The sequence below is a fragment of the Lontra canadensis genome, unplaced genomic scaffold (assembly GCF_010015895.1).
Source record: "Lontra canadensis isolate GAN:19392208 unplaced genomic scaffold, GSC_riverotter_1.0 scaffold25, whole genome shotgun sequence".
Lineage (NCBI taxonomy): Eukaryota > Metazoa > Chordata > Mammalia > Carnivora > Mustelidae > Lontra > Lontra canadensis.
In genome coordinates, this window is record NW_022631019.1 from 6,913,029 (window position 1) to 6,938,807 (window position 25,779).

The window sequence follows — 25,779 nt, forward strand, 5'->3', positions numbered from 1 at the left end:
TGTGTTAATTCACAAGAACAAAATGTTTTCACTAGGAAGTGAGCTGCTGACTGAATGTATCCGTCGGCTTTATGGAGTAGGATATACTCATTAGAAGCACTTCTGAGGGCTCACGTTTGGTATTGGCCAGATAAACTACAAGCGTACTTTGTGTTTTCTGGGAATGTTAGTTAACCCTTCAGCTTAGTTCATTGTCAAGATCTGTGTAAATTAGTCTTAGAATTTTAATTAATAGTAGAACGATGGTTCTTTTTATAACACTAATATCTTTTTAAGGTTTGCTTTTATAATTGTAGAATAAATGAAACATACAGCTTTGGTGTAAAATAGCTGTGATCACAGAAGTGTTCCGCAGTTTGGGATGGCGGAAATAGCAGCATTTTCTTTGGAGTCAAGAGACATGTATTTTAATCTTGCCTCTTTTTTAACTTGTTAATAAGGGAAATTCTTAGACTTCATAGATCTCAGTATTCTCATCTGTAAAGGAGAAGAGGATTGGCCAAGACCTTTAAAGTCACCCCCCACCACACACACACCTTTTTAATAGCTTTATTGGGGTTTTAAGGTTCCATTTGGCAATTCTGTTTCTTTTTATACTAGAATTTAGCAAGCCACTCTGTGTGTGTGTGTGTGTGTGTGTGTGTGTGTGTGTGTGTAAAATACCGGACTAGATCTAGTGTTACAGCATTCAGGAAAATACTGTGGTACTGGAAGGAAAATCTTAGAGATTTAAAACCCTCCTTATTATTTCCTTTAAAATTATGGCCTTCCCACACAGAATGTATAATTTTCCTTTAACAAGCTTTTATTAGTGATAAAAGTTTGGACAGCGGCCATCTTGAAAGTTCGTGGTTCATCTTCTATTAAGCAGACATGGCTTTCTCCATTCTTTGTTACATACACCCTCACTTTTTGAAGACTTGTTTTTATTTTATTTTATCTTTTTTAGATTTTATTTATTTATTTATTTGACAGAAACAGCAAGAGAGGGAACACAAGCAGAGGGAGTGGAAGAGGGAGAAGCAGGGCTCTGCCGAGCAGGAAGCCCAACGCAGGGCTTGATCCCAGAACCCTGGGATCATGATCCGAGCCAAAGGCAGACGCTTAACAACTGAGCCACCCAGGCACCCCGAAGACTCATTTTTAAATTGATAATGCACAGAATTTCTCATCTTGTAAAGGAGGATTAGAGGAGATTATGTCTGTTTTAATTCTTTAATACCTGCCTTTATGGAGATGAAGTGGGGGAAAATCTCTGTTCCTTGAAACTTGGCTTCCTGACAACAGTTTCCCAAGTTAGGAGCTGGAGAGAAGGCGCGCTTTGGAAACAAAGTGATGTTTTGTGCTGTTGCTTTGATTAGGTTTTAGCCACAATATTTAATTTATATTGATTCTAAATAAACTCAAAGACACCATCCATTTTTTTAAGTTTAAGAAAGCGGAGGGGTCACTCCAGATTCTAGATGGGATTGAGGAAGGCTGTGATACATACTAAATTCCAGGGAGAATTGCCCCACTGAAGATCACATGGAGGGTTCAGGACAAAAAGAATTCGGATGATATCCTTGATGTTTTATTAAAATATTACAAACACAGGGGCACTTGGGTAGCTCAGTGGGTTAAAGCCTCTGCCTTCGGCTAAGGTCATGATCCCAGGGTCCTGGGATCGAGCCCCGCATCGGGCTCTCTGCGTGGCAGGGAGCCTGCTTCCTCCTCTCTCTCTGCCTGCCTCTCTGCCTACCTGTGATCTCTGTCTGCCAAATAAATAAATAATCTTTAAAAAAATATTACAAACACAGTATTCTGTACTGTCTGGTGTACTCTGGGATTGTATTACTGTAGGATCATTGTACTTGCAGTGTAGTTTAGTATGCTGTGTTACAAATACAGGTTTTTTTAAACAACTTACTCTATTTAATTTTAAAACTGGTTTTACAAGGTAGAAGTTTTAAAGTTGCTTAATTGCTATTCCATAAAAATTGTTGAACTTTATTATTACTGATTAATTTTATTTACAGCTGGGTGGGACTCAGTCGGTTAAGCATCCAACCCTTGGTTTCAGGTCAGGTTATGAGCTCAGGGTTGTGAGATGGAGTCCCACGTTGGGTTCAGTGTAGAGTCAACTTGAGCTTCTCTCTCTCTTTCTCCCTCTGCCCCCCATCCCCCTCTCACACTTGCTCACTCATGTGCACACTCTCTCTCTGTAAAGAAATAAATTCTTTAGAAAAATTGTTAGACCTTTCATCGTGCTAGGTAAAATAATATTCTCCTAAGGACCTTATTGAGGCTGTATTATTTATTCCTTCAGTAAATAGTTATTGAGAACTTACTTTGGGTTACATTCTTGAATTTGGGAATTGAAAGTTTTTCGGTCTTCTCTAGATTTATTTGTGAGTTTCTGCCACGTTAGGTACTTTCTGTATTCTCCTTGAATCTATTTCAGAATAGAGGATTTAGTTTCTCTTTTCTTGCATGAGTCCTGCAGAGGCTTTAACAAACAGAAACATGTTAAAACCCACTATCAGGAATGGATGAATGTTTTCTGACACTCTTCAATAAGACAGAAAAGGGCGGCAAGTCTACTTTCTTGTGATTCTGGGAGTGTTCAAGTTTATCCGCTGGGTTCTTGTTTCAGCTACAAATGGTAATTCAAGTTGCTGTTGTTGTGTTTTTTGTTTTTGTTTTTAATGTCTCATTTTAAAATTTAAATTCAGTTAATTAACATATAATGTGTTATTAGTATCAATCTCATTTTCTTTTCCGCAACGTAAGTATACATTTTTTAAAGTACTTACAATTGCCTGGGTAAAACATTGTTTTTTCGTGGAAAGGTATTTGTGGAGTTGGAGTATTTTTTTAATTTTATGAGAAAAACATGGTTTCAAAGACATGGGTAAGAAATAATCTGCCCTGTACTCATGGCTGTTATTCTCTATACTGTAGGCTCTGTGAAGGCAAGGACAGTGTCAGGGCTTTTATTTTCCCCAAACCATCTGATGAGATGTTCAGTCAACAAATGAGTTGATCTGTATTTAAGGACATTGCTTAGATTGGCTCTGTTGGCATGTTTTCAACATTTTGTTATAAAAATCTTAAGCCTAAACCAAAGGTGAAAGAATTTTGCAATGAACACCTGTATATACACCAAAGATCCTACCATTAACATTTTGGTGTATTTACTGTGGCACACATCTATCCATCTGTGTATTTCTACAGCCATTTATTAATTTACCTTATTTTTGGTGCATTTCAAGGATTTTTCTGGACCGTCACAGAAGCTAATATGTATCAGGGGCCATGTTTGAATCGGTGAAAGAGAAAGTGATGAGGAGTCAGGTTTGGCTCTCAGATGTAGCTGTGTCACTGACCTCGTATGACATACATGGATAAACTATGATTTCTTGCTAATGTTTTCGTGATTTTAATATTAAACATGAGCATGATCTCCCGATGGAGATTCCTTATCTGCTGACTGTCGTGATGGTAGGAGTGCTGATTGTGTTGTTTACTGTCGCCATTACAGATGGCTCTAATGTTACTTTGCGGGAAACTTAACTTTTCATGTCTTTTCCCGCCAGGAGTAGCGCATCGAAGCCAGAGCAGTGAAGGAGTCAGCTCTCTCAGCAGCTCGCCCTCCAATAGCCTTGAAACCCAGTCTCAGTCTCTCTCACGTTCCCAGAGCATGGATATCGATGGCGTCTCTTGTGAAAAAAGGTAAAGTAAGGCATTTTCCAATAAGCTGTCGGGTTTACGGAAAGGGAGAGATTCAGTCACTTTGGTCTCTAGTCCGCTAGTCCCAAGTGCCAGCCCAGAGATTTATGCCAGTCCTTAGCAAATTAGTGCGAGATCTGTGAGGTTTATAGGTCTTCGTATTATTCGGAAATAGTCTTTATGGAAGTTTTCTTGGTCTTGGCATTGAAATGTCTTTTATGAAATAATGCTATAAGTGGTAAAAAAATTATTTTAAATTTTTCCTAATGTCCGTATTTTGTACACACTGTGTTGGCGGGCGTATGTCAGTCCCTAGAAATTTCTTCAAAGTTTTACTGACTAGTGAAATTTTTAAGTTTCGAAGGGTACAGACAGGTAAGCCACATACCTTAGGAGCTCCATCAGGGTCAGGATGTCCTAGAATAGGGTCTGTCTGTGCTGTCATAGTGCCATGAGTGGGTGACAGAGTGGCTGGGTACTGAGTCCTTTATTGCTCGGGAAGGCCAGAACCCCCCACCTCCCACCCCAGGACCCAGCTCCTCTGCCCTGAAGCAGCTCCCACAGATCATATCAGTGGACCGACAAATGCTATTTTCTATGTGCATTATGAGGTAGAAAAGGTTAAGAAGCAGTGGCATAGGGCTTTGGCACTTGGTGGGCTTGGGTTGAGGAACCAGATCAGAGATCACCTTACATTAGGTAAGAATTCAGAAAGGACTGCATTCTCAGGAAAAAGATCAAGTAGGAAAAAATCCGACCCCACAGAGTAAAAACAATCGTGTTCTTATTACCGTAGCTCTGAGTAGATAAATTGTTAAAAAGCCAAGTCATCTCTGCAGTTTCATGGCCAGTGGGTGACTTCACTGGGTTGAGCACCTAGATTTATGCTCTTGCTATAGTCTGAAAAGCCTCAAGATGAGAACTACTGTCATATACAGTAGAGCCAGGCCTATGCTGTCTGAAAGGCACCTAGCAGAAGCAAACATAAATCATCCATATCTTCAGAGAATTTCCTTAGAGAAATTGCCAAGAAGTGTGAGCTCATGGTCAGAAATCACAGAATGCACTAGATAAAAGCCAGCATGAGTAAGGGACCCAGAGCAGAAATGACAGAAGTATTCACCTGGAGATTTTGGGGGTTTGGAATTACTAGGTGTGGAATACAAAACACACATGTTTAAATAAATTACAAAGGGAACTGAAAACGTGAATAAGGGGAAAGCAACCATAAAAACAACCAAGCACAGTTGAAAAAGAATCGTGTCGAATCTCTAGAAATGAAAAGATCACTCAGATTGAAAACCTGATGCAAGAGTTAGACGTAGCTAGATTAGACATAGCTAGAGAATTAACGTACTGACTGGTAGAGCTGAAGAAATTACCCAGAGTGTGCCACAAAGAGAAAATAATGAAACCTGTGCAGTGTATTTAGAGACATAATGGACACACGGCTAAGCTAGACCTCAGGGAAATTCAGAAGGAGAGAGTAGGGAGACTTAGAGCAACTCCCCACACCCCGCTTTATTCTATGCTTTTTTTCCTCTATTGGTTGGGAAGCCATTTTCAAAAAGATAAATGGCTACAAATTTTTCTAGAGTTGATAAATGATACGACTTCTCTGATTCAAAAAGCCCAGAAACTCCCATGCTGATTAAACCAAGGGAAGCTCATATCTGGACATTCTGTAGTAAAATTTCCAAACATTGAAGACAAAAGAGCTTTAAAACAGTCAGAGAGAGCAAAGAGTTTAGCTACCAAGGAATGATAGATGCCTGAATGACGGAGGTCACATGGAGGCATAATAGTATCCAAACGCTGAAAAGTAAATCAGCTGCCCGCTGGAACTTGTGTGCCCTCGTGCACCTGTCTTTCAGGTGCAAGGGTGAAATAAAGACATTTATCGATTCAAAATAAAAACAAGTGCACAAACAAAAACAACCTGATAGTCTGCCCCCAGAAGAGCCCAGCTTTTAGCAGATGTAGTTGAAGAGGAAGGAGAGTGGTCCCAGGACTGATGTCTGCGATGCAAGCTGGAAGAACGAATGAGGAAAATAAACGTGAATCTAAACAAAGACCGGCAGTGTAAAACAGGAGTCACGGTACAGAAAATAACACTGGGGGAGAGAAGGAAAACAGTGAGTTAGACGGAATGTGCTGCACAGCATAGTAGGGAAGCCAGGAGCAGGGTGGTTAGAACAAGCTCTGAGGTCCCTGGGTACTTAGGAGAGGGGTGAAAGTACTTGGCCAACTTTTACATATTGATGTAAGGATACTTGGTAAAACTTCAAGGGTAGCCACTGAAAGAACAGGAATGGAGTATGTCTTCCAAACCAGTCAAGGGAAAATACGGAATGGGAGTTGGGAGCTTGGGAGAATTTAAGTCAATTCAAAAGGAGGGAAGAAAGAAACACAAGTTTTTAAAAAGGGACAAATGAATAGAAGATCAAAAGAAATGAAAATTGGTCAGTCATCATAATGCACCACAGTGAAAAGGCTTAGATTGGGGTAAAAACAAAACAGAACTCAGCTTTATCCTTGTTTACAGAAGGCACACCTGCAACATTAGGTTAGATCTTCAACCTTTCACTGAAAGCAAAAGAAAGGGAAAAGCCTATCCCACACAGATACTAAACAAGAGAAGACTAGGGTAAACATATTCGTAGATTAGATTTTAAGGCACAAAGTATATTAGAAATAAGCACTGTGTACTGTTTAACAGTTTCCAAAATATATGCACTTGGTAAGAGGACAGCAACAGCAGTAAAGCACACAACAGTAAAACTAGGAGAAAGCAACACATAATCATAATGGGAGATTTTAACATTCCTTTCATCCATCAATAAATCAGAAAGAATGAGCATCAGTAAGCATATGAACAAATTAAACCACACAGCTAAAAGCTTGATGTAATTGACAGATACAGAACTTGGCACTCTACAGTTGGAGAACACACATTCTTCCCTAATCCCCAACGACCGGAGAGTTTCTGTGTGATGCGTCACATAGATCATGTTTTCTGACAAGGACATTAAATTAGGTGATTAATAGAAGGAAAAATCCTAAAAATTTCCTCATAGTTGGCAATTTTTAAAACAGAGCACGCTTCTAAATACAGATCAAAGAAGAAATCGTCATGGGAGTTTGAAAGGATCTAGAACTGAACTGTAAGAGATATTCCATGTTACAAGCTGTATGTCGTAGCTAAAGTGGTCCTCGGAATAAAATAGAAAGCTGTAATATATTATAAATGAAACAGGGAAAAAGAGAATATAAATAAGTCTCAGAAATAAAAACCCTTTGTGGGAAGACTCTTTCCCTGCATATGTGCATGGCTGACCCCTCTCTGGTCTGTATTCATGTGACATTTCTCAGGGTGGCTCACCCCATTTAAAATGGAAAGGCCTGGGGCGCCTGAGTGGCTCAGTGGGTTAAGCCTCTGCCTTCGGCTTGGGTCATGATCTCAGGGTCCTGGGATCGAGCCCCGCATCGGGCTTTCTGCTCGGCAGGGAGCCTGCTTCCTCCTCTCTCTGCCTTCCTCTCTGCCTACTTCTGATCTCTCTCTCTGTCAAATAAATAAAAAAATAAATCTTTAAAAAAATAATAAAATGGAAAGGCCTGCACCCTCAGTTGCCCTTTCCTTAATTTTTCCATAGCAGTTATCATTGTACAATATGTTTCACTTATTATGTTCACTGGTGTCTTTCTCCCTCTAACTAGAAGGTAAGCTCCATGACACAGGGGCCGTTTTGTCCCTTTTGTTGGTCCCTCGACCTCTCTGACAGCTAGAACAATGCCTGCATAGAAAAGGGATCTCGGTAATGTTCGTTATTAAAAAGAATTTCGTGAAAAAAATATAAATGCGCAACATGCAAATAAACATGAAAATCTGGATGAAAATCAAATTCCTGGAAAAATGTTCTCCCAAAATGGACTCAAGAGGAAAGAGAAAAACTGAATGATCAAAAACCAATGAAATAAATTGAATCAGTATTTTTAAATTTTCCAAAGTAAGCCCCTTGCTCATATAATTTTATGGGCAGATTCTGCCATTCTAGTTATACACAAATTTTTCCTGATCATCTTAAAAAATAGGGAATAGTTACCAACCCAATTTACAAAGCTTGTAGGACCTTAATATCAAAACCAGACAAGAATAATATAAAAGAAAAAAATTACATGGTAATCATGTTCATGAACGTACTTGCAACAATCTTGAAATACTGACAAATCAAATATTATAACACATAAACAGCAGACAAAGCTTCTGTGGGGCTGGATGCCAGGATAGTGGTTACTGTGGGCTTGCTTGGTTGTGGAAGGGTCACCCGGGTGCTCTTGGAGTGCTGGTAATGCTCTGTTTCTTGATGCGGGTGCTGATTACGTCAGTATGTTTCTTTTGTGAAGCTTTATTCAGCCAAACACGCAACGTCATCCATGGATAGGTCTGTACGGATATTTCAGTTATAAGTTTAAAGTAATAACATAACATGAGCAACTTGGGTTTATCTCAAGAATGCAAGGGTACAGCATTAGTGAATCTATGAATATTATTCCGCACATTGTATATGGAAGAGAAAAGCCGTATAATCTTGGTAGTTGGAAAAGTTTTATAAAAGCCTCAGTCCGTGATAAGAATCTTCGCAAACAGGAAACAGAAAGGTGCCTCCTGAATTAGCAATATGGCAGAGACAGAATTCAGCAAGTAGATGGGGGCCAAGTGACTAGTTTTGTCCGGTAGACTGTGAGTGGAAGTGACATGTGTCACTTTCAGGTGAAGGCAGTTGAGCCGATGCCTCCTCCATCCCTCTCTTCTCTTGCTCCAGTGACCTTGGAGGCTGTGTATTGCAGATGGCATAGATTAAAGATGGAGTAAGGATGCTTCACTCTCACCAGACTTTGCGTAAGCAAGAAATAACCATTATAGTGTTAAGCCTCTAAGATTTCCAAGTGTGTGTGTGTAACCACAGCATAGCCTACCGTATTCTGACTAATATAAAGGATGTCTCTCAAGAAACTACAGCAACTCGCATAGTCTGGGATGAGAAATTAGAAACACTCCATTTAAAATCAGGAAAAAGAACAAAGGTGGTCGCTCTTTTTATGTCTGATCAACACGGGGATCCTACCCAGTGCAATCAAATAAGGGTTAGAGTGGAAGAAATGAAGTAGTTACTATTTGGAGAAGAAATGGTTTTCTACCTAGTAAATCCTACGTGTAAGTAAATAAGTTATTTCTCAGAGGTTTCAGAGTTGTATTACTATGGACTAGCAACAGGAAATTAGAAAACTTAACTTTTAAGTGGTACCATTCCCAATTTCATTTAAAAACATATGGTACCTAGGTATAAATTTAGCAAAAGAAGTGGAAGACTTGGAGAGAAAACAGTGAAAGTTTATTGAAAGACCAGGGGTGCCTGGGTGGCTCAGTCAGTTGAATGTCTGGCTCTTGATCTCTGCTCAGGTCTTGATCTCAGGGTTGTGAGTTCAAGCCCTGCACTGGGCTCCATGCCAGGTGTGGATCCTGCTTCAAAGAAAAGATTTATTGAAAGACCTTGAAGAAGATCTAAAAACTTGGAGAGAGATGCTTATTATGGACTCAATAATGTAATGAAATCCTTTCTCCCAGTTTGATCTCAAGAGTCCGTAAAATTCTAGTGAAAATACCAGCAGGATTTTTAAGAAATCTGTGAAACTGATTCTTAAGTATGTGTGGATGAGCCAGAGGCCAAGAATGGCTGAGACTCTCCTGAAGTAGGAGAGTGAGGTGGTGACATTGACCCAGCAGATATCAAGATTGACTGTGAAGTTTTTGTTACGGGACAGGCAGATTATCTAATGGAACAGAAATGAATATCTGGAAAAAGACCCATACGTGTTTACATGGCCACTGGACTGGGAGAGGTGATTTCATATGAGCTTAAAAAGGATGCTCTTTTCCATAAATGGTGCTGGGAAAATTATTTATTTAATGTGGGAAAAATGAATATATGTGCTTAACCAGATTTTTGTAATCAGGCTCTGATTGTATGTGTGCCATTTAAAAATGATATGTACAGAAAATAACCTCTAATTTGCTTTTGAAAGTGAGCCTGAGAAAATGCCAACTTAGGAAAAATATTTCCAGCAAGTGTAAAGACAGAATGTTTACCTAGTATATGAAGAGCCCTTAAAAGTCAATCAGAGAAAATATTTATTATTATTTTGCCTTCTTGACTGATTTTGACGTCTTTGCTTTATTATTTTGTCTTCTTGACTGATTTTGACTGATAGTTAAGAACTTCTCCTCAACCAGGAGCTATGACATTGGGTGGGTTTATAAAAGGTAAAAGCCTTATTTGTTTTTTATACTTAAAGCATGTCCCAGGTGGATGTGGATTCAGGAATTGAAAATATGGAGGTTGATGAAAACGATCGAAGAGAAAAGAGGAGCCTCAGCGATAAGGTTGGTAAGAGATGAAGCCCTTGCTTCTGTTTGTAGAACAGGTAATATAAATGCCCTTTTGGTTCTCCCATCTGCACGATTGATCAGAGTGAGCTGCCCCAGGTCAGCAAATTCTGTTGAGGTGACTCTTTTTGGGGGAGGGGGGGAGATGGGTAGCTAAGATTGCTATAATGGAAGGAGAGCTCACTTCTTTCATCCGGGCAGATCCTGAAGTTAGCTTGGTTTCAGATCCATATTTCTGTCAGTAGATGGAGTTGGTAATGAGAAGGAATTTAGCGCTAACTTGAACTTTTTCTGTTGGTCTTTTGCTTATGCAAGTAGGTCATCAGATCTTCCGTAGTATTCAGAGGAAAATGGCTGGGAATCGAAGCAAGAATACGTGAAGTCCAGTAGCACTTAGAAGCTCATATAAAATATGAGGTCTTCATATTTTGTTACCATGTGAGCTTAGTTCCCTGTAGTTAGACAAAAAAACGTGTTCTGTTTGGGTGGGTGTCCTGGGGGTAGACCTGGCAGAGACCGTTGCGTCACTTCCGGTGTGGTGATAAGGAGGGTTCCGCAGCACGGGGTGGTCACCTGGTGGACTGTGGGCCTTCTAGTGGCGCGATGCTTTATTTTGTAGAGTTCTTACCTGTTTCCAAAATTCTTTTATATACATGATATTTTATCTGTGACAGAAACTAGTGAGTAACATTAAATTCTGGAGAAGTTTTTGGATGAAAATGAGTTCTGTGCTGGTGTTATCCTGGTTCTTTGGTGTTGGGGAAAGTAAACAAACAGGATGTATATGCATCCTTTATCTAATTCCTCCCTTGGTGATTGCAGTAATGTCCCTGCTCCTTTGTCCACCCCCGTAGATAGCTGTAAGCGGATGAAACCTCCATGTGGTGCTGAAGTCAGAGTAACAAGCTTATTTTCCCCTTAGTCAGTGGGTGAACAGTCGTATGCATTTCCAAAATATCCCGATTAATAAATGAGCGACTTGAACTTAACCTGCAAATCTTCTCCTTCACAGGAGCCTTCCTCGGGTTCAGAAGTGTCCGAAGAGCAGGCCTTGCAGCTGGTCTGTAAGATCTTCCGAGTCTCCTGGAAGGACCGGGACAGAGATGTCATCTTTCTTTCTTCTCTTTCTGCACAATTTAAGCAGAACCCAAAAGAAGGTAGGAATCTAGCTTCGCTGTTAAGAGAAAACAAGAGTGTCAGTCAGATCTTTGCCCTTCTGTTACCCACACTCACTTTCTCTTGCTTTGGGGTTAAATGTTTTGACTATAGATACAGTTCTTGATGAGGACACTGCTGTTTGGCCACTGTCCACAGATCTTACTGATAGACAATTTTTTTTTCAACTTTCATGATTTCTGTAGCAGAAAACTATATAAATAAGTGAACGTTCTCCATTATTTCAGAGTTGAAGTTAATGTCTCTAATAAATAGGAGTCCACTGGACGGTCTCCAGGGATGCTGGGAGAGGTGCTTGGATGACCTGTACTAGCTTGAAGGGCCGATCAGGTCATGTGCAGACCGTGGAGCAAATCTCGATCAAACTGCTTAGCAGGCTGGGCACCTGGGTGGCTCAGTGAGTTAAAGCCTCTGCCTTCGGCCCAGGTCATGATCCCAGGGTCCTGGGATCGAGCCCCACATCGGGCTCTCTGCTCGGCGGGGAGCCTGCTTCCCTTCCTCTCTCTCTGCCTGCCTCTTTGCCTACTTGTGATCTCTATCTGATAAATAAATAAAATCTTTAAAAAAAAAAAAAAAACAAAAAAAAAAAACAACTGCTTAGCAGGCTAAAACATTGATATTTTGCTGTGTTTCCAGGATTCTATTTTAAGAGGCTACCCTAAACCGTACTTCTATAACAAAGCAATAAAACGTCTAGCAAGATGGCAGCATTTCGGGCACTGACACTCTTCTTTACAGAAGTCATTTGGAATGCAGAAGAGATGGGATGGTGTGCTGTGTGTTCCTTTCATGTCACTCGACCATGACCCTGCTCCCTGATGTATTCCCGGTGCCTAGAAGTGTGCCTTGCACTTAATAATCCCTCTATAGAGGTACTTTAAATGAGTGAAATGAAAAGAAGATTGTCTTTCCCTTTTTTGTGCTGCCCATCTTCCCTGGCAAGAAAAGTCCCTCATGTTCCTGGGAGATGGATAGTTCACTTCTGATTTTACTGGGATCTTATTATTATTATGGTTGTAGATGTGAGCCTGGCACCTGTGTGTTTCAAAAGCCTGCCACTTGTTCTTCTTCTTCTTCTTTTTTTTTCTTTTTTTTGGAGTAACAGCTACTTTTTAAGAAAATTTTTATTCCAGAGAGAGCAAGAGAGTGAGCAAGTGTGAGGAGTAAAGAGGGTGGGAAGAGGGAGAGGGAGAGCACGACTCTCTACCAGACTCCCTGCTGAGCAAGGAGCCTGACACAGAGCTCGATCTCACAACCCCGAGATCACGATTGGAGCCAAAATCAAGAGTCAGACGCTTAGCCAGCTGAGCCTCCCAGGCGTCCCCTTGTTATTTTTCTTTTTTTTTCTTTCTTTCTTTTTTTTTTTTTAAAGATTTTATTTATTTATTTGACAGAGAGAGATCACAAGTAGGCAGAGAGGTAGGCAGAGAGAGAGGAAGGGAAGTGGGCTCCCTGCTGAGCAGAGAGCCCGATGTGGGACTCGATCCCAGGACCCTGAGATCATGACCTGAGCCGAAGGCAGAGGCTTTAACCCACTGAGCCACCCAGGCGCCCCACCTTGTTATTTTTCTTATTGTAAACCTTAAGATTCTTAAATCTGTCTTGTACATATATAAGTGACTATTTTTAATAGCCAGATCAGATAAGGTTCACAGTGTTACAGCTCTCATGTATTTAGTGATATTTAAAATGTATCTGAAGACCTGCCGTAAAGCATTTGGGAGCTTCGAAGAATAAGGAAGGAGTTAGAAAATAGAATTTGTTCCAGAAGGCCAGATGGTGACTAAATATTAGAACCTTCATAAAAGATTTTGAACCTGGCATTTAGTAGTCTTACTGTGTGTAATACATAGGTAGATGAAGAAACGTGAACCCAGCTTTGTTTCTAGTACGATAAACAAATCTTTGTAGTTACACAGTTAATATATATGAGCAGTGATTCTCATTGGGTGCGCTCCAATTTTCTTTTCTTTTTTTAAATATGTTTTGTATTTCGGCATGATTTTAGATTTACAGAAGAGTTTTGGAGATCGTTGGCAGGAATTCCCATACACCCTTCACCCAGTTTCCCTAATGTTTCCATCTTATGTAACCATAGTCTAGTTGTCAGAACTAAGATATTACTATTATCTGAACTCGGGCTTCATTTGGATTTCACCGGTTTTCCTGCAGTGTCCTCTTACTGTTCCAGAATCCAATCCGGATGCCACACTGACCCTCTGGTTCCATTTGGCTGGTTCAAGGACTGTGTGTATGAGGAAGCATTGTAACCTCTTCTTTATTCTGCCTTTCCAACAGTGTTCTCTGATTTTAAGGACTTGATTGGCCAGATTTTAATGGAAGTGCTAATGATGTCTGCTCAGACCAGAGATGAAAATCCCTTTGCCAGTCTGACGGCCACGTCTCAGCCAATTGCAGCGGCAGCTCGGTCACCAGACAGAAATCTCATGCTCGCTACCGGCTCCAACCCAGGAACTAGCCCCATGTTCTGCGGCGCGGGTTCCTTCGGCGCCAGCTCTTTCTCAAGGTCAGTGCGCTTCCTTGTGCAGAGCAGAGCTCAGTAGTAGAACAGCCAGGCAGCGTGTGAGGGCAGGGACCGCTCCCTGCGGGCCTTTCAGTCAGATGGCGGCATGTGTTGTATTCGGCGGGGGCACTCCGTCGTGGCTGGAGGGCTTGCCTTTTCCAGGTGGGGTTGTCTGGCTTCCCGTGGTTAGGCAAGTGGCTGGATATAGCACATTATTCTTTGGAGAGAAGGCTTTAGTGTACTGTAAATGTAGCCTCAAGATGGGCACGGTAGTCGGGTTATAACCATTTAGATGAGTATCTGAGAGAGTCGTACACCTGAATGCTTAGAGATACGAAGTGTCATCATACTGTTCTTGAAAAGCGTGAGTGGTTTCCATTTTAGTGATTTACCTCAAGTGTGTCTTCAATTTTCTCTTCTTTCCTCTCTTTCTCAACTGATTCAGCCTCTATGAAACTAGCCCAGCTCCCAGTTCAAGTTTCTGGAGCGCGGCGCCAGTGATGAGTCCGTCCTTTGCCTCCTCCCCTGCCCGTGCAGCCGGCCTGATGGCTGGGCCTGCCACTTCCCTCAGCCCCCATGCCGCGGCTCCTGGGTCTGCCACAGGAAGCCAGCCCTCATCTCCACGGTATCGCCCCTACACCGTCACCCACCCGTGGGGGTCTTCAACTTCTCCTATCCCGCGGTCCCCCGGCATCTCCATTCTGTCCAGCTCGCCCAGCCTCCCCGCCCTCGCTAGTAGCCTTCAAGCGGTGCCCGCCAGCTCTCCCAGACAGAGACCCAGCAGCCTAGGGCCACCTTCCCTGGCCGCGTCGCCCAGTGCCGCAAGCAGACGTCCCTCAGCCCTAAGGATCTCTCCTAGGTATTTATTCAGCAGGAGAGCTGGGTGCGTGTTTGCAGTGCAGGGAGAGGCGATTAACTCACTTTGGAAGGACTGGTGTGTGACGCTGACCTCAGTTACGTGTGTTTCCCTGTTTGGGGTTATTAACCTGTGTGTGTAACCAGTCTGGTAGGCTCGCGCCCGAGTCCGTGCTTCTGCCAGGCTTCGATAACCCTAGAAGTTGTGGGTGTCCGTTGTGCATCCCTTAGTCTGTTCTTACCCCTCACTCTTCCTCCTTCCTGTCCAAAAAAAAAAAGGAGTCACTTTCCGTTTTTTGAAATCTATCTAGTTCGTGTGTCATTGCTCATTACAGATGAAGCGCAGAGGTTGTGGGCAGTTCGACTTGAGAGTTGGGGCTCACAGAGCACTTTTTAGCCCTCCGTACTGTGGTCGATCATAGTTGGAATACAGTTAGCCCCGGGGGTGGTGGGAGCAAGTCTGGGCCTGTGCCCATTATCTCTGACCACTGGTCTGGGCCCGTGCTTGTACCTTCACCCTCTGATTTGAGCCTGTTGGAAAGGAGCCCTAACAGAATGCCACTAATCCAATGTGCCCAGCCCCCCGCCATGTACCTGCGTGCTTCTGTCATTGAGGTGAATTGTTTTACTGCATGTCTGTAACCAGAACTTTTAGCATAACATTTAATTAAAAAGCGATAGCAGTTACAAAAGATTTCCACTTCTTGTTTTTTCCTTTGTTCCCTGATGACCTTTTTTGCTTCTGTTGTGGTAGTATGTACGACAGTCCTTTCTCCTTCTTCTTCCTCGCGCTTTCTGGCGACAGTAGTGATGAAGATGAAGAAGAAGATGGTGATGGTGATGATGAAGGTGGTGGTGGTGGTGATGAGTTTTCTTGTGTCCAGTTTGGGTCCAGGTATCGGAGGAATGGAGTCTCACCCCTGCATGTGCATAGGTGCTTAGGAACTAACTTTTATAAGCCCTCACTAGGGGCGTGCTTCGAATCTAAACAGGGCAGGTGAAATGAGACGGCCTGGAGAGGCAGGATGTGGGGAGCTTGCATGGAGTGAGTCGTTAGGACCTTATCCCGGGGTGAAGTGGCACCTAGGGAAGTCTTCCTCGTTGTTGCCTGGTAAGTTTGGAGGAACACTTATGTGTAATCATTTGTCAGAGACACAAACAGCAGATTAAAGATGAGTCATCAAGCCTAAGGTCTGAAATGAGGGACCCTTCGTTCATCTATGGAGGGTTTTCTTTTGGGCTGCCAGATGTGAGCAAACCGTACACAGCGGGGGCATGTTTCCTTACATGCGGTTGCATGGACTGCTGCTACTTAGGAATGGCAACGGTGTGTGTGTGTGTTTTTCCCCCTCTCCTGCCCCAGCCCGGTGTGACAATCTGTTTAAGAGTGTGTGGGGCCATCCCGTCTGGTATAACTGATTCTGCTTTCACTTCTAACCTTAAATTTCACTGATCACCTCCTTGACCGCAGTGAAGCTAGACCCTTGTTTAGACAGCCTCTGGAATGACAGTCAAGGCTGACACTTAGTTCGTGATGCTGCTGAATGTTCCCCCCCACCCCCAGAAGGTGTGTGAAAAAAGACTGCTTGGGTTCTCTAGGTGACTTTGGGCAAGAAGATATAATAGCACCTTCTTTCTGAACCTCTGACTCATTGTCTTACGATTTTGCTCTTAAATTGAAGTTTCCACTGGACTGATTTGGTAGTTGTGCTCAGCACTGTTCAAAAATAACTCCAGGTTATAAATAGAGCCGGCACTAGGCCTTAGGTATACTTCATTAAATTTGATAGCGTTCAGAAGAATCATTAGAGAGAGTACATAAAGAGAGAAAGGAATGTTGGTGCAAGGTTGGATATCGATTCAGGAAGGTTGATATTTGTATTGGGTTGAACGTTGTGTTACTGTTTCTCAAGTAAATTTCCCGAAGGTGGAAGTGTCTTTTTCACGTGGATAAAATCCTACTGCATGATTACGGTAATGCAGATGGCATCCTTTTTAGGAATCCGTTTCCGTACATGATGGAAGTGCTTTGTTAATCGGTTTTACTGTAAATGGTGAAAGAAATGCTCTCTCTCCCTCTCTCCCTATCTCCAGCTTGCGCTCACGAAGATACCAGATTGTGTGCTGCTTTTACTAGCACTAGGCTCCTAGCATCCCGGCCTCGTCTCTGATCTAGATTCTGCAGTTACAAGGAGAGATAACTGTGTAATGATAGCTCTAAATACTGAGCATCGCGGGCCAGACCCCGTGCCAGCACCCTGCACACATTATCCCTCTGTCCTCACAGCGGCCCTCCCAGCTACCATAAGGAACCCCGGGGACAGGGAAGTCAGTCGCGTAACTAAGTAGGTGGCAAGGCCGGAGTCCAGAACTCACCGCACCACCACGCTGTGCTCGCGGTAGCGCTAGTGCTGTTCTCGTCCCTCACTGGCTACCTCACTCCTGAGTGTTTATGCTTTTACTCTGTTCTTGGCAAGGAAGTGCCAGCCTTTTACTCGGTAATTACAAAATTCCATTCAGTTGGCAGGTCCTTTGCTGGCTGTTAAAATGGAATCTGATCTCTCCAGATTTTGGCAACTTCATAACTTTCTGAATCGCTTTCAAGCAGAATGTGAGAGGATGTAGAAAAATACATAACTGATTAAGCAAATAGGCACTCAAGAGTGCACGTAGGGCCAAAACCAAGAGGAGGTCACAAAAAAACTTGTTAATTTGAGTGATCAGGAAGAACCAGGTATTTTCTTGCCAATCGATCTTCCCAGAATTTCATTTACATTCAGGTGAGCAGTTTCTGCGCCTGCGCCTTACCCGGTGAGATGAGTGTTGTAGAAGGAGCAACAGGGGCCGCGTCTGTCCCCCTCCGGCCCCCCATCCTGCTCGCCTGGTGACCTTGACAGGTTACAGATGTTTTTGGAAGTAGTTGGGACACACGTTCATATGTTAATTATCTGTGGTGGGGCCCAGGAGGATTAACTTAAGAAAGGCACAACATGGCTCCTGTGACGTCCTGTAGCCCTCTGTGAGAGGAGCTTTTTGAGTTCTGAGGATCGACCTGATGCCGGAGTGGAATGAGTAGAGTGAGAGAATCGTCTTGTAATGAAGATAACGTAGCATTTGCTCCGAGGAAAGTTTTTCCAGGTGTTTGCTGGGAAAGAAATCTATTTGTAATTGCTCAGATATTTCAGCGAAGGAGGGTCGGGAACCCGTGTGAATAGAGCAAGGGACAATTAGCAAATGGTAAAAGATGGTCATATTTACCCTCTCGTTTCTGCTGCCCGTCACTGCTTGGAGATGAAACATGGACACACTCCCACCCTGTGTGTCTCCAAACCCTCCAGTGACGTCCCTGCTCACACAGAATAAAACGCAGAGCCTTGCCCTGACCCACGAGACCCTTGGTCTCACGTACACACACGTGCACACGCCACACGTGCGTGCATTCCTCCTTTCCGACCTCACGTACCTCCCCTCGCCTACACCTTCTGCTGCTCGCCACCCTGTTCTTTTTTTTTTTAAGATTTTTATTTATTTATTAGAGAGAGTGAGTGAGAGAGAGAGCATGAGATGGGAGAAGGTCAGAAGGAGAAGCAGACTTCCCACGGAGCTGGGAGCCCAATGCCGGACTCCGTCCTGGGATTCTGGGATAATGACCTGAGCCGAAGGCAGTTGCCCAACCAACTGAGCAACCCAGGTGCCCCTTGCCACCCTGTTCTTGACGTCACTTGGCATCGTCCCTGATGCTTAGGCCTTCGCGCTTACTTCCTCTCTTTGGACAGCTGTCCCCAAGATGGCTGCATGGCTTGTGCCCCTGATGCCCTCAGGTCCCCGTCTACAGACCATCCTCCCAGAGGGTCATATTACACGTTATATAAAGCACACACGCACACTTACCGCCCATCTCTGTCACCATGCTCCGCTTTCGTTGTTTTCGTAGCATTCCTGTATTGTTTCAGACTGTCCCCCACTCTAGAGTGTAATCGCCGTACCAGCAGGCTCTGTTCCATTCCGTGTGCTGCCCCCAGAGCCTACAACAGTGCCTGGAATACACGGCACGCCGTGAACCTTTGTTCAGTGAATTCACACTGCTCGAACCCCACTGCTCTGACTTTGCCTTGCACTGAGAAAACACTTTCAAGTCTGCATTCAAAAAAGTGGGTTACGTAGGAGAGAGATTATTCATGCTATTATAGAAGAAATTACCAAGGAACATGTTTTCTCGGTGCATTTCAAATGGGATTCGGCTTGCACAGATCTCATGCACGTTGGCTCCCCAGAAGGATTTACATTGTGTTTCCAAAAGGATCCAGGTATATTTCTATTATGGGAAGTAACCACTTTGTTAAATTGGACTGTCGATGTAGTTACCAGAAAACGGCTCACACATTGTCCCAGAAGGAGGTGTAAGTTTGTAGATACTCACAGGACTAGAATGTGACATATTTCCAATGTGGTATTCCATGTGTCACAGTTGTTAAAAGCATCATGACTTTCAGAATAACTTGTTTAGGGAAAAATGAAATGTTATTTTAAAATTTTAAGGATGTTTATTGCTAGCATGAACACATGCACACAAACACTACACCACTGCCTCCTTCAGCGTGGCATTCAAAATTGGAGTCCGGTGCTTTCACCTTCAACCTGAAGATCGTTGTGTGTTTTGATCGTTGAGACCTGTGTGAAGCGTTGTTGAAACCGGCCACTGTTCGTGCCAGGGGATTGTGGTTTACTTCCCCACCTTTAGGGCCAATCTTAAAATCGGTAATCTATGGACAAATGCTGGAGTTTATTCTGCATTTCCTATTTGGTTAAATTTTATTTCATTTTTTTGGTTGTCTTCAGTTCTTGAGAGTTAGCCGAAGTGTTTTTTGGTGTCTGACAGATGATCCCCAAAATATACCAACTTCTTTTAGCTATGAAAATTCTCTAATATATTCTGGGTGCCTTTCATTGCATTGCCTGGCATGAGACAATCTTCTGCATACATTGTCACTTTTCATATTTCAGTGAAACAGCTGTGAAGATACCTCAGTTGGCTTTGAGGTGTTTTAAGTTAAAATTCAGTGGAATGTGTCAGCTGAGGATGGACCCTAGTTTTGGTGGCCACTGCATAAGCCCACTGACTTCATGCAGGTGTTTGCGTGCTGGCTGTGGGTACTGACCCAGCTGGCAAGGACTTACCGGCATCAAATGTAAGACGCTTTTCATCAGAAGTGTAAAAATGTGAAAACTTTGGGTCTTATTATCAAGGAAATGTATAGTTGAAATTTTCATTTTAAACATGAGGCAGATCAGTTTTCATTGTTTACTGCGAGAGGCACTCAAAAGAAAATTAACCTTAGTTGGGTCTGGGGAAAGCCTGTGTTGGTCAAGTTCATCTTTGGAAGTGCAGTGAATAATGGGCTGACATCAGACAGAAGAGGAAAGAATCACAGAGAGCTTGAAACTGAGATGGTACAGTAAGAAAATATCTCCCTTTCCCCTTTCTACTTTTGGGGATTTACCACACTTCTCATATTTGTGGGTGAGTTTTGCTGTTTCTTTCTGATGGTTGCTTTTTGTCCCACTCCCCCCCCCCCAACAATGCTTTCTTCTCTCTTCCGTTCTATCAGACCTGTAGAGCAGATTGTAGGAATTCAGATTTACTGGACTCTGGCCTGAAAGCCTTGGATTTAAAACTGGCATTGTTTTCATCTTTGTAATTTTAATACCATACTTTCATCCAAGGTCAAACCTCTGAGCACCAGGGGTTTGAGCTGCACAGATCCACATATATGTGGATTTTTTTCAATAAATACGGTGCAGTACTGTAAATGTATTTTCTCTCCTTTATGGGTTATTTTTTTTTTAAATTTTTTATTTTATTTATTTGACAGAGATCACAAGTAGGCAGAGAGGCAGGCAGAGAGAGAGGAGGAAGCAGGCTCCCCATGAAGCAGAGAACCCAACGCAGGGCTCGTTCCCAGGACCCCAGGATCATGACCCAAGCCGAAGGCAGAGGCTTTAACCCACTGAGCCACCCAGGCGCCCCTCCTTTATGGTTTTCTTTTCTTTTCTTTCTTTCTTTTTTTTTTTTTTTTAAAGATTTTATTTATTTATTTGACAGACAGAGATTACAAGTAGGCAGAGAGGCAGGCAGAGAGAGTGGGGAAGCAGGCTCCCCACTGAACAGATGTGGGGCTCGAGCGATCCCAGGATCCTGAGATCATGACCTGAGCCGAAGGCAGAGGCTTAAACCACTGAGCCACCCAGGTGCCCCTGGTTTTCTTAACAGTATTTTGGTATTTTTAGCTTAAGAATAATATTTAAGAATATACTGTAAGAATATAGTATATAATACACATACAAAATACATGGTAATCGACTGTTAATGTTATTAGTAAGGCAAAGTAGGCTGTTAGTCATTAAGTTTTTGGGGAATCAGAAGTTAAATGCAATTTTCAGTTGCATGGAGTTGGCACTTCTAAACCCTGTGTTGTTCAAGGGTCAGCTGTATTTTTCTAAAATTCTGAGGTCAGTTATGCATATATTCCAGAATTAGTCATGTATATCTATGCATCTACCTGCATAACGTGTTGTTAATACCTCAATCCCTATTAGTCCTGTTGGTTTCTAGCCTTTAATTGTCTGCCCCAGTCGAAGTAGGCATGGGTGGGTTTTTCAAGGTCATGCTGTTATTCCCATCCTTTGTCATCTTTCATAGGTAATTTTTTTTGCTAAGTTTATGCTTTCTCATTTCCTTTTCATTTCAAAATTCCTAGCCTCTCTGGTGCCATGATTACTCTCTTCGTATCTTTCGTGTGTATCAAATAAATTTGTGAGCTAAACATCAGATTTGGTATGTGACTTCTTGATGGCTGATCTCCACTTTAATTTCCTCACACCTAGCCCTTGAGAGAACGTTTGGCTTTGGTCTCGGTGAATAGTTAATTGCTAATCATAACAGTGCTTCGTGCAGTGTCCTGCTTCTGTTTTACAAAGCACTTCGGTTAGGTTTCTTTTAAGCCTCCCTGCAGAGGAGAAGAGAAGGTTCTAGGGTCAGGTGACAGGCAAGCAGCACAGCCGGAATAGAACCCGAGTTGGGATAACCCTACACAGGATTTTTGTTTTGTTTGTGTTTACTGTACAACTTTGCCTTTCTCATGGAGAGTTTTGGAAATTTTTACATTAATACAAGTAGGTTTATGTTTCTTTCTTATAACTGGACGGTTCTCCTCCTCTGGTCCTATTGCCAAAGGCTGGCTGAAGGCTTTTGAGGTTATGCCAGAAGTCGTGAGAAGGGGTCTTCTTGTTCGCCTTCATTACTTTACTCCTCCTGAGTTCACTGACAGCAGTAGCATCGTCTGTCTCCACCTCCGAGTCAGCTTGAGTGAAGCTGGTCGGTTTGATTTAAATCCATGTGCTAGCCCTTCTAATGCCAAGCCCAGTAACAGTTCCTAGTCCTCCTGGCTTTGTCAGTGGCCATTCCCAGTAAGATAAGGTGTTGGGTCTCTGATCCAACTCTCTTCTTAGGTCAGTACGGTGTTTAGAAGGTGAGCAGTCCGCTCCGGCCTCGGCTGCATGGGTGTCTGTGCATTGTCGTGGGTGCAGGGATCCTAACGGGCTTTCTGCTGCAGAAATGCAAACTCTGTCAAAATGATTCATTGAGAAGAGGTAAGAATCACCAATTTTCTTTTCTCTTCTCCGAAGTTTGGGAGCCTCTGGTGGGGCAAGTACCTGGGATTCCTACAGTGACCATTTCACCATTGAGACCTGCAAGGAGACAGACATGCTGAACTACCTCATCGAGTGTTTTGACCGAGTTGGAATAGAGGAAAAAAAAGCACCAAAGGTAATACGAAACAGATCCAGTTAAAAAACCCATCAGAACCTGGTTATTTTTTGATAAATGATCATTTGCCCCCTTTGGCAACATTTCTTCCCTTATTCAGTGAGGAAAGTGGTTCTCCAGCATGTGTTATGTGCCAGGCGCCATGCTGGGAGCTCAGGGCATTAGCAGTGAACAAAACACACAAAGAGCTCATAGAACTCACGTCCTCGTGGCAGGAAGAAGTGATGGGGGCAAGTGCCGTTGCCACCAGGGTCTTACATGGCCCTCACAGTTTCCGGTAGACTGTGACTAGTGTGGTAATAACCGCTCACGGAGGGACCGCCGACCCTGGGCTCCGTGAGCTCAGATCTCACGGTTGTTCGGTTCACCTAGTGTAGGCAGGAATTGTTTTTGTTGTACGAAGGAGCAAATGCATCTCGGAGACACTGAGTGATTGTCTGCAGTCACATGAAAGTCACAAAATCGGGATTTAAACTCCCGAAGCTATGCTTTTTCTTCTCTGTTTCATGCTGACTTTATTATTATTTCATTCCCTGTTCGTTGTCCACTTCTAGTTTCCCAGCCTAGCCCACTTGTCCCCCTGTTAGTCACGTATTTGTGACGGGCCTCTCCAGGGTTTGTCGCACTGAACCTTAGCGGAAGCGGAACATGGGCGCCTCCCTCTCCCGCTCTCTCTGCTCTGACTGTGGAGTTGGGCGGAGGCAGCACACGTGGACGATGTAGTTACTCTAGTTTGTTTGTCACGAGTCAAGCAAGAGAAAAGCGTGCCGCGTCCTGGAGATGGACGTCTCCTGATTCTTGTCCGTTTTCAACAGTGCAAGCTTATTCTCTTGGTTTATGCGGTCCTGACCTTGGCCTTCTCTTTCAGACGTGCAGCCAGCCGGCAGTCAGCCAGCTTCTGAGCAACATCCGCTCGCAGTGCATATCCCATACTGCGCTAGTCCTGCAAGGTTCCCTCACGCAACCAAGGTAGGAGGAACCGGGTGCGCCCAGGGTAGCAGGGAGAGGACTCTGTCTGTCAGCAGACGTCGTGCTGTCCAGCCGACTTGCCTCACCTTGGATAACGCACTTTCTCACCTGCAAGATGAAAGGGGCTGACTGGATGACCCAGGAGGTCCCGTTCCTTCTCTGTAACACTAGGAAAATGAAACACTCTCTGTCTGCTTTACCTCTAGACCACTGTTGACGTAGGTCAGCATCAAGGCTCCTTGAAGTCAGGGGAGAGCTTTGAAAAGAATGTGCAGGTTCTCACTTTCCTACAGTCAGTTTCTGTTACTCGGTGATAAATAATAGTGGGAGAGCAGTTCGTTCGGGAATCCCCCAAAGTACAGACTACATTATTGATTGTTTCGGAGGGTCCCATCAAGGTTTTGAGTTCAATGAAAGAGTATTTATGTATTTCATTTCTTTTACTTAAATATCTGAAGGAAAAGTGATGCGAAAACACCTAAGGAAGAAATGGCAAAGTCACAACATTTATTTGTTCTGGTGCTCTTATATTACTCTCTGTTCCAGAACCATCTGTGTGTGAAACTTGTCAAAAAGAAGGAAAAGGTGGGGGCACCTGGCTGCCTCAGTCAGGGGAGCGGGGGACTCTTGATCTGCCAAGTTAGAGTTCGAGTCCCACATTGGGTATAGAGATTACATAAATAAATGAACCTTAAAAAGGAAAAAAAAAGAAGAAGAAGAAGAAAGAAAGGATAAACATGGATCAAAACCTCAAGAAATATTCTGTGGTTAAAATTAACAAGAGTTTTATTTAAAAGTCCTCACCCATCGCTGATCTTTTTCTTTTCAGTTGGCTGCGCCATAAACAAATAAGTAAAAGAGACCTATAATGCTTCATTTTTGGGGTAATGCTTTATTTTTGAAGGGCTTGACTGTAGGAAAAGATGGCTTCTTTGAAACTTTCTGTAGTCTCTTCATTCAAAAGACCAAAAATCGATGATGAACAATTTAAGAAGGTTGGTCTTTTGCCAAAATTGTTGTGTAGAATATTTGAGAGATTTAAAGTTTGACGTTTGACTGGACACTTCTGCTGGTGTGACAGGCCGTGCGCCGTATTGTTGCACACTGATGAGCTGAGCCATCGCGGTTTGCCTCTTGTGGGTTCGCAGGTCCATGCAGCAGCCGTCCTTCCTGGTGCCGTATATGCTGTGCAGGAATCTCCCGTATGGCTTCATGCAGGAGCTGGTGCGGACCACTCACCAGGATGAAGAAGTGTTCAAGCAGGTGAGGCTTTGGGAGCTTCTGTGCCAAGGCTGATTTCTCAAGACACCCTCTACTGAAAACTTCGGTTTCAGAATTTGAACACACTTGTCTTCTTTGCTCGGAGAGATCTACCTGAGATTTCTCTCTTGAGATAACCAGATTGACAGCTGCATGGTTCAGATCGTTTGTCCATTTCAAGCCATCAGGCATCGAGTGTTGTAAGCAGTGCTGAGTGCCCTGAGAGGTAAGAAGTCACCTGAGGCTCTGTCCCTCATTTCAAGGTGCTTTCAACACAGGCATGCTAAGAGATGGCACACGACATGACATGCATTCGCCAGTTGAGTCATGTCGAAAATTAGTTCTCCAGGTTTGCAAAAAGGAGATTAGTAAACCAGCGACCGAATTAGCTCAGTGCAGTCTGCGTACCACACAGGATCTTTTATCTTCTCGCCACTCAACTGGGAATGATGTCTCATATCTTGCTAATTACTTCTTTCATTAAGTATTCATGCAGTTTTTATTTCTCACTGTGTGAAGTCAAGTGAAAATGCAGATTTGGGATATTTAGGAATAAAGCTATTTATTTAGTCCGAAAGGTTTCTTCTGAGGTGAAACTTTGGCATCACGCTTGGTCACTGTGTTCCGGCCTGTGTCGTGACATGAGCACTTGGCCACAGCAGCTCTCACACAAGCTGTTTCCAGTGACGGAAGGATTTTTATGACACTTTCTTATAATTTACCGTATGATTGTTTCTTTCTACACAGAACAGAGGCAATAGCTCTAAGTGATATGATTAATTTTTTTATACCTAATATTATTTGTAACTATTAATTTGAAATCTCAGGAATTGTGTTTTTAGCAGTTTCTAAAATGTTAGTAAAAGAAGAATCCAGAAGCAAAACTCCTAGTTAAGTGTCATGACCATGTTAGGAATTCATCGACTCCTTCTCTTAGATGATGGTCTTGTTGACTGCAAGAATACTCAAGGCAGCAAGGGCGCCTGGGTGGCTCAGTGGGTTAAAGCCTCT

At 43.1% G+C, this 25,779-nt stretch overlaps 1 protein-coding gene across 4 annotated transcripts in view; it reads left to right on the plus strand.

Annotated features, from left to right (window-relative positions):
- UBE4B (ubiquitination factor E4B) overlaps positions 1–25,779 on the plus strand; it is a 123,647-nt gene that overhangs the window by 53,705 nt on the left and 44,163 nt on the right. The window contains exons 1-10 of one of the 4 annotated variants that reach the window (XM_032863359.1): positions 3,620–3,714; positions 8,535–8,611; positions 10,066–10,153; positions 11,169–11,313; positions 13,631–13,859; positions 14,302–14,715; positions 15,466–15,606; positions 22,398–22,539; positions 23,408–23,508; positions 24,657–24,771. In XM_032863359.1, coding sequence (XP_032719250.1) covers positions 10,067–10,153; positions 11,169–11,313; positions 13,631–13,859; positions 14,302–14,715; positions 15,466–15,606; positions 22,398–22,539; positions 23,408–23,508; positions 24,657–24,771 — 1,374 coding nt within the window. In that variant the 5' untranslated portion in view covers positions 3,620–3,714; positions 8,535–8,611; position 10,066. Of the gene's footprint in view, positions 1–3,578; positions 3,715–8,534; positions 8,612–10,065; positions 10,154–11,168; positions 11,314–13,630; positions 13,860–14,301; positions 14,716–15,465; positions 15,607–22,397; positions 22,540–23,407; positions 23,509–24,656; positions 24,772–25,779 lie in introns of those variants that run through there. The other 3 variants (XM_032863357.1, XM_032863358.1, XM_032863360.1) reach the window with 3 other exon arrangements.